Source organism: Trichomycterus rosablanca, chromosome 8 (assembly GCF_030014385.1).
Source record: "Trichomycterus rosablanca isolate fTriRos1 chromosome 8, fTriRos1.hap1, whole genome shotgun sequence".
In the NCBI taxonomy this organism is placed as follows: domain Eukaryota; kingdom Metazoa; phylum Chordata; class Actinopteri; order Siluriformes; family Trichomycteridae; genus Trichomycterus; species Trichomycterus rosablanca.
In genome coordinates this window covers 2,200,108-2,208,722 of record NC_085995.1, presented here as the reverse complement: position 1 = coordinate 2,208,722, position 8,615 = coordinate 2,200,108, and the positions used below count along the sequence as shown (strand labels likewise).

General features: G+C 44.5%; 1 protein-coding gene across 2 annotated transcripts; it reads right to left on the bottom strand.

Annotated features, from left to right (window-relative positions):
- Positions 1-1,039: 1,039 nt before the first annotated feature.
- On the bottom strand, positions 1,040-7,239 carry rab9b (RAB9B, member RAS oncogene family). 2 transcript variants are annotated; one of them, XM_063000346.1, is made up of 2 exons: positions 7,164-7,239; positions 1,040-2,536 (listed from the first exon to the last, which is right to left on the bottom strand). In XM_063000346.1, exon 2 carries the CDS (start codon positions 2,505-2,507, stop codon positions 1,890-1,892), a length of 618 nt encoding a protein of 205 aa, XP_062856416.1. In that variant the 5' UTR covers positions 2,508-2,536; positions 7,164-7,239; the 3' UTR covers positions 1,040-1,889. The 2 variants fall into 2 exon arrangements, with proteins under 2 accessions (XP_062856416.1, XP_062856415.1); XM_063000345.1 differs by lacking the exon at positions 7,164-7,239 and adding an exon at positions 5,592-5,640.
- Between the last annotated feature and the right edge of the window lie 1,376 nt (positions 7,240-8,615).

Sequence of the window (8,615 nt, the reverse complement as noted above, 5' to 3'; positions counted from 1 at the left end):
AACAGGACGTCTGTGTTAAACACAAGACGCCAGTAAATGTGCTTCGGTTGGTTGTTTTTTCAGTACATTCAAACAAGAACAAACATCTTTTCCAGCTTCGGAAGTACAAGGCAGCGAAGCGATGAGGCGTGGAAGTGCTGAACCCTTAAAAAACCCTAAAGCACGAGCGCTCCTGACTGTTACCTGCTCTGGAGCGAGATGCCGAGGACCGAACGTGAACACAAACGAACGTATGTGGGTTAACCGAGGCCTAAACGAAGCACGGACGAACTGTGTTATCGCAGACAGCATCGTCTATTTTCGTTACACCACGAGTACACACAGATCAGCCATAACATTAAAACCACCTCACTGTCCATTTTATCAGCTCCACTTACCATACAGAAGCACTTTGTAGTTCTACAATTACTGACTGTAGTCCATCTGTTTCTCTGCTGTTCTTCAATGGTCAGGACCCCCACAGAGCAGGTATTATTTAGGTGGTGGATGATTCTCAGCACTGCAGTGACACTGACATGGTGGTGGTGTGTTAGTGTGTGTTGTGCTGGTATGAGTGGATCAGACACAGCAGCGCTGCTGGAGTTTTTAAACACCGTGTCCACTCACTGTCCACTCTATTAGACACTCCTACCTAGTCGGTCCACCTTGTAGATGTAAAGTCAGAGACGATCGCTCATCTATTGCTGCTGTTTGAGTCGGTCATCTTCTAGACCGTCATCGGTGGTCACAGGACGCCGCCCACGGGGCGTTGTTGGCTGGATATTTTTGGTTGGTGGACTATTCTCAGTCCAGCAGTGACAGTGAGGTGTTTAAAAACTCCAGCAGCACTGCTGTGTCACACCACCACCATGTCAGTGTCACTGCAGTGCTGAGAATGATCCACCACCTAAATAATACCTGCTCTGTGGTGGTCCTGTGGGGGTCCTGACCATTGAAGAACAGGGTAAAAGGGGGCTAACAAAGCATGTAGAGAAGCAGATGGACTACAGTCAGTAATTGTAGAACTACAAAGTGCTTCTATATGGTAAGTGGAGCTGATAACATGGACAGTGAGTGTAGAAACAAGGAGGTGGTTTTAATGTTATGGCTTCAAAAATCTAAATCTAAACGAGTTCCAACATCAAAAACATCAAACACAAACATACAAAAATAAATTAATTAAATCTAAACCTGCATTAAACTCAATAAAAACAGGAAACACAAACGTAAACCGCTGACAAGCCGAGCGCGGACATCTGCGTGTTTTGAGGAACCGAGAGCGCCAGGAACATCGCGGCGGCTCTGTGACTGAAAAAAAACCCAGACACGTCTCAGGGCTGAAACTAGCGCACCATCGTACAGTCAGTTCCTCCTGCTCGTTGTACCCACTAACATGGGGCGGCTTTTAGGGCGTTGCGCTCATACGGACATTCGGGGGTTCGTCAAAAGCGTTAGGATTAGCATGATGTCTCTGAGATCTCGAAGGCTGCGAGTTCGAATCTCTCTGCTACGCGCAGGCTGGCGCTGCACAGAGGTCGGTGCATGACTCTCCGTGCGCGATACGGATCTCCAGGTGAAAATAAGTGGCGCTACTGGACAAGTGTCGGAGGGGGAGGGTGTTAGTTACAGCCCTCTTCAGTCAGGAGTGGAGGTCAGCAGGAGTACAGGAGGTGAAATGCGACCGGGTAATTGGATACGACTAAATTGCGGGTGTGGGGGGGGGGGGGGGGGGGTACCGGAAATATTCTGTACCGTAGGAACCCTTCAAATACTGCACCAGTAACACACTGCACCAGTCTACGTACCAACTGTACCTATGTAAACCCAGTAAAGACAGAACCAGTGCCCTTATCGTACCAGTTATCTTAGCGAGGTTAAAACTAGGACAATAACGCAACACAGCGAGATCTTCAGCAGCAGGACGAACGCGGTGCCTTGCGATTCCCGTGCAGGTCGATCATACTACCGAGCAAGGCGTGATCCACGTGGTCCTCGCTGGCCAGCACCTCGCGGACGGCGGCTTCGAAGGCGGCGCTCACGTTGGTATCGTCCTTGGCGCTGGTTTCGAAGTACGGGCAGCACCCGTTCTCCTGGCACCAGGCCCTGGCCTCGTCCTCGCCCACCTGCCGCTCGCCCTCCTCCGTCTTGTCCACCTTGTTCCCGAGCACCACGAAGGGGAAGCGGTCCGGCTCGCGCACGTCCGAGTAGCGCATGAACTCCTGCTTCCAGGCGCCCAGGTTGTGGAAGCTCTGAGCGTCGTCCACGGCGAACGTCAGCAGGCAGCAGTCGGCGCCCCGGTAGAACGGCGTGCGCAGGCTGCGGAAGCGCTCCTGACCCGCCGTGTCCCAGATCTGCAGCGTGACCGGGCGGCCGTCCACCTCCAGGTCGCGGTTGAGGAACTCCACGCCGATGGTGTGGAAGGAGTGCGAGTCGAAGCGGTCGCTCACGTAGCGGTTCATCAGCGAGCTCTTGCCCACGCCGCCGTCGCCGAGCAGGATCACCTTCAGCAGGAGGCTCTTCCCGCTCATGATGGACGAGACGGCAGGATCAACGTGACCTGAAAAAAATACTTTATTTATTTAATCATTACGGTTTTTAACGTCATGTTTTACACACTTTGGTTACATTCAAATCTAGCCGAGGTGAAACACTCCATAGTCTTTCCATACAATATCATTTTTTTGCATTTTCCCCCAGTTTTCCTCGCCTATCTAGTCATATCTAATTACCAAACTGCCTTTCGCTTCCTCTCCACTGATGCTGACCTCCACGCCGACCAAGCAGAGTCATGTTCATACAATATAATGATGAGAAACGCTAGTAAATGGCCGCGGTATAACACAGTCTTTACTGTCCTGTCCACTTAGCATTGTTGTCTGTCTGTCTGTCTATCTGTCTGTCTGTCTGTCTGCCTATTTATCTATCTATCTATCTGTCTGTCTGTCTGTCTATCTATCTATCTACAGTGTATCACAGAAGTGAGTACATCCCTCACATTTCTGCAAATATTTCATTATATCTTTTCATTGGACAACACTATAGACATGAAACTTGGATATAACTTAGAGTAGTCAGTGTACAGCTTGTATAGCAGTGTAGATTTACTGTCTTCTGAAAATAACTCAACACACAGCCATTAATGTCTAAATAGCTGCAACATAAGTGAGTACACCCCACAGTGAACATGTCCAAATTGTGCCCAAATGTGTCGTTGTCCCTCCCTGGTGTCATGTGTCAAGGTCCCAGGTGTAAATGGGGAGCAGGGCTGTTAAATTTGGTGTTTTGGGTACAATTCTCTCATACTGGCCACTGGATATTCAACATGGCACCTCATGGCAAAGAACTCTCTGAGGATGTGAGAAATGGAATTGTTGCTCTCCACAAAGATGGCCTGGGCTATAAGAAGATTGCTAACACCCTGAAACTGAGCTACAGCATGGTGGCCAAGGTCATACAGCGGTTTTCCAGGACAGGTTCCACTCGGAACAGGCTTCGCCAGGGTCGACCAAAGAAGTTGAGTCCACGTGTTCGGCGTCATATCCAGAGGTTGGCTTTAAAAAATAGACACATGAGTGCTGCCAGCATTGCTGCAGAGGTTGAAGACGTGGGAGGTCAGCCTGTCAGTGCTCAGACCAAACGCCGCACACTGCATCAACTCGGTCTGCATGGTCGTCATCCCAGAAGGAAGCTGACGCACAAGAAAGCCAGCAAACAGTTTGCTGAAAACAAGCAGTCCAAGAACATGGATTACTGGAATGCCCTGTGGTCTGACGAGACCAAGATAAACTTGTTTGGCTCAGATGGTGTCCAGCATGTGTGGCGGCGCCCAGGTGAGAAGTACCAAGACAACTGTATCTTGCCTACAGTCAAGCATGGTGGTGGTAGCATCATGGTCTTGGGCTGCATGAGTGTTGCTGGCACTGGGGAGCTGCAGTTCATTGAGGGAAACATGAATTCCAACATGTACTGTGACATTCTGAAACAGAGCATGATCCCCTCCCTTCGAAAACTGAGCCTCATGGCAGTTTTCCAACAGGATAACGACCCCAAACACAACCTCCAAGATGGCAACTGCCTTGCTGAGGAAGCTGAAGGTAAAGGTGATGGACTAAACCCAATTGAGCACCTGTGGCGCATCCTCAAGTGGAAGGTGGAGGAGTTCAAGGTGTCTAACATCCACCAGCTCCGTGATGTCATCATGGAGGAGTGGAAGAGGATTCCAGTAGCAACCTGTGCAGCTCTGGTGAATTCCATGCCCAGGAGGGTTAAGGCAGTGCTGGATAATAATGGTGGTCACACAAAATATTGACACTTTGGGCAAAATTTGGACATGTTCACTGTGGGGTGTACTCACTTATGTTGCAGCTATTTAGACATTAATGGCTGTGTGTTGAGTTATTTTCAGAAGACAGTAAATCTACACTGCTATACAAGTTGTACACTGACTACTCTAAGTTATATCCAAGTTTCATGTCTATAGTGTTGTCCCATGAAAAGATATAATGAAATATTTGCAGAAATGTGAGGGGTGTACTCACTTTTGTGATACACTGTATCTATCTATCTATCTATCTATTTGTCTGTCTGTCTGCCTATCTCTCTATCTGTCTGTCTGCCTATTTATCTATCTGTCTGTCTGCCTATCTATCTGTCTGTCTGCCTATCTATCTATCTATCTATCTATCTATCTATCTATCTATCTATCTATCTATCTATCTATCTATCTATTTGTCTGTCTGTCTGCCTATCTCTCTATCTGTCTGTCTGCCTATTTATCTATCTGTCTGTCTGCCTATTTATCTATCTATCTATCTGTCTGTCTGCCTATTTATCTATCTATTTGTCTGTCTGTCTGCCTATCTCTCTATCTGTCTGTCTGCCTATCTACCTATCTATCTGTCTGCCTATCTATCTGTCTGTCTGCCTATCTATCTATCTATCTATCTATCTATCTATCTATCTATTTGTCTGTCTGTCTGCCTATCTCTCTATCTGTCTGTCTGCCTATTTATCTATCTCTGTCTGTCTGCCTATTTATCTATATATCTATCTGTCTGTCTATTTATCTATCTATCTGTCTGTCTGCCTATCTATCTATCTATCTATCTATCTATCTGTCTGTCTGTCTGTCTGCCTATCTCTCTATCTATCTGTCTGCCTATTTATCTATCTATCTGTCTGTCTGTCTGTCTATCTATCTATCTATCTGTCTGTCTGTCTGTCTATCTATCTATCTAACTTTCTATCTGTCTGCCTATTTATCTATCTATCTGTCTGTCTGCCTATTTATTTATCTATCTAACTTTCTATCTATCTGTCTGTCTGCATGTATGTCTGCCTGTCTGTCTATCTATCTATCTATGTCTGTCTATCTGTCTATCTATCTATCTATCTATCTGTCTGTCTGTCTGTCTGTCTGTCTGCCTATCCATCCATCCATCCATCTATCTATCCATCTATCTCAAAGCATTTGTTTCCTGTTATCTCTTGCATATCACAACAGATGCCCCTACTCCCAAATCTCAAACTCCCTTTAAATTTCCATATGCAAACGACTCTTACTGTTCACCTGGAGTATCTACTTAATCCTGATCAGATAAAAAAAGCCAGACCTGTCTGTAAGTTGATGCCGAGCATGCTGAGCGAAGCCTGCAGTGACACATAACAGAAAAATCCCAGTGAACCAAACACCTGTAGTGCAGGAGTGTTTATCTGGCTGGACGACCCTGAGACTTTGGACAGATCGACTCCCTCTTACGGAACAGTGGGATTGGTTGACGACAGTCATCTGTATTTTGTATGAGAATGTCTGAGTAACCGGGTAAGACTCATTACTCTAATAATAAAGGTGATGTCAGCGACGCTACTTTTAGATGCATGGTCACATCTTGCAAAAAACTGCACCACAAAACTGTGGAAAACCTTCTACTGACTTATAAATCATGTTTGATTACTTAGTTAACTAGTCAAATGATTTGTGCAACTATGCACTAGTGTTGTTGCTGTATGTTATGCATAAATAAAACATACAACAACAAAATGTGGTAAAAATATTTCACCACAGCCATCTCCCCCCTCAAAAATAGCCAGTCACGTCTGTATGTAGTCTGTTGTGATGTGTCTAGAATCAAACTGGACCCAATATGCCTGGGTCAATGTGGGCTCATTATTTACAATGCCCAATGCCAAGTCCAAGGAACTCTCTCTGGATCTCTGTGATCATACGGTGCCAATGTGCAGATCAGGGATCAAGAATATAAGACAATATCTAAAGCTTTGAGTGATTTCATGATCACAATGGCTTCAATCATTTTCCAATCAGTCCGGCAGTGACAGTGAGGTGTTTAAAAACTCCAGCAGCGCTGCTGTGTCTGATCCACTCATACCAGCACAACACACACTAACACACCACCACCATTTCAGTGTCACTGCAGTGCTGAGAATCATCCACCACCTAAATAATACCTGCTCTGTGGTGGTCCTGTGGGGGTCCTGACCATTGAAGAACAGTATGAAAGGGGGCTAACAAAGCATGCAGAGAAACAGATGGACTACAGTCAGTAATTGTAGAACTACAAAGTGCTTCTATATGGTAAGTGGAGCTGATCAAATGGACAGTGAGTGTAGAAACAAAGAGGTGGTTTTAATGTTATGGCTGATCGACAAATAGTACTTTGTGAAATATAATAAGGATACTCCTTGACCAAGATTAAGACAAAAAACATCATCAGTTAATCAGAAATGCACCAAATATTAATTAATTTTTATAAAAACTGACTATAAAGAGTTTAATACAGAGGAACCTGGTACCAAACAGTAAACAAATGAGCACTACTTCGCGCATGCGCACACCTCAGTGACAGGCACTTTATAGCTAGCGGTTACTGAAAGTATTATTTTACACATAAAGTATATGCTTTTATAATAAAATTATAATGGTAACGTTTTATAAATATTATGTCGTTTTAGTTAGCGTTACGGACATAAATAAATCAATAAAACAGGCTATTGTAAATGTTAGAAATAGCGCTACATCATCTTCACTGCAGGTCTGCTGCTACTATAAGGAGAAATTAGGGTTAAACCAGCTGTATTTTAAAGGTTCAATAACAAATACCACATAACACAATAACAAAGTTCAATTACAGTTTATCAGTATTAATAAATCGCTGTTAATATTTTACCTCATTATGAACAGTGCAGTATTCAGTCCCTGCTGATCTGTAAACGCTCTGCTGCTGCGTGTCGCTCCTCCACCATCATCAGCCGCTCCGGGTCCTAAAGCCCGTCATTAGTATATACACGGATTCCCATACTACCATAAACAAACAAAACTTTATCTAACATGGACTTATTGTTTTAGACATAGTTTTAACCTAAAGTAAATTCATTCCTATATTTTCTTGACTATATTAAAACTCGAGTACTTAAAAAACAGACACTGGGCCGCTCAGGTGGCGCAGCGGTTAAAACACACGCTGGAACCAGAGCTGGATCTGGAATACATCGTATCGAATCTCAGCTCTGCCTGCCGGCTAAGGCTGAGCGGCCACATGAACAACGATTGGCCTGTTTTTCAGATATGGGCGGGACTAAGCCGGATGGGGTCTCGCTCTCTCATGACCGTTGCAATTACGACCTCTGCTGGCTGATTGACTGCACAGAGATGAGAAAAGAGTGTTCTCAGGGTGTGTCTCTCCGTACACAATGCTGAGCTGCACTGCACTCGTCAAAGTGTAGGTGATAAGATGCATACGGCTGCTGCCCACGTGTCGGAGGGGGCGTGGGTTAGCTTAGTTCTCCTCAATCAGAGCGGCGATCGGCATTGATGGAGAGGAATTGGGCAATTGGGCGCGATAAAAAGGGAGAAAAAGGGAAAAAGTGCATAAAGAAAAAAAAACAGACACTGAAGCATGCAACACTTCTTACAGACAGTGACAGGAGACGAGGATCAAACCCAAGTGCTCAGAAACCATGTTGCGGCACCAACTGGGTGCCCTTCTACCAAACTATCACCATAAAAAGAACCTTTTAATCCCAAAGTAATTTTGTGGCCATAAAATACAGTGCTGTGAAAAAGTATTTCTTCTATTTTTGCTATGTTGTCATATTTAAAAGTTTCAGATCCACCAATAATATTAATAGAGGACAAACACAACAACACAACACAAAATACGATAGATAGATAGATAGATAGATAGATAGATAGATAGATAGATAGATAGATAGATAGATAGATAGATAGATAGATAGATAGATAGATAGATAGATAGACAGATAGACAGACATAGATAGATAATTTACTGAATATAGATAAAAGACAGAAAATTCATTTAAATTCGGGTGGCACAACAGTCTATTACTTTGGCACAGCAAATTTGAGTAGATTTGTAAGAGAGTAAAAACCTTTATTTTGAAAACGCTAGTTCTACACTGCAACGTTTGCATACTTATGTTTGGTCTCAAATCGCACCATACTCCCTATTCCCTACAAAGTGCGTTTAGTGTGCCCTACATACTCTGTGCAGCTACTTAGTACACTTTGTAACGGATATTGTGTGATTTGGGACAAACCTCACCATATTGGTTAGTGAATCTCCAAAACGCTAGAGCTCATAAGCTGCTGTTGTGTGTAG

Bases quoted from the DNA above. Each gene is read 5' to 3' on its own strand.
- rab9b (XM_063000345.1), bottom strand. From the start codon at position 5,616: ATGCTCGGCATCAACTTACAGACAG. The intron at 2,537-5,591 runs GTCTGGCTTTTT...TATTTTTTTCAG, and splicing joins CGGCATCAACTTACAGACAG to GTCACGTTGATCCTGCCGTC.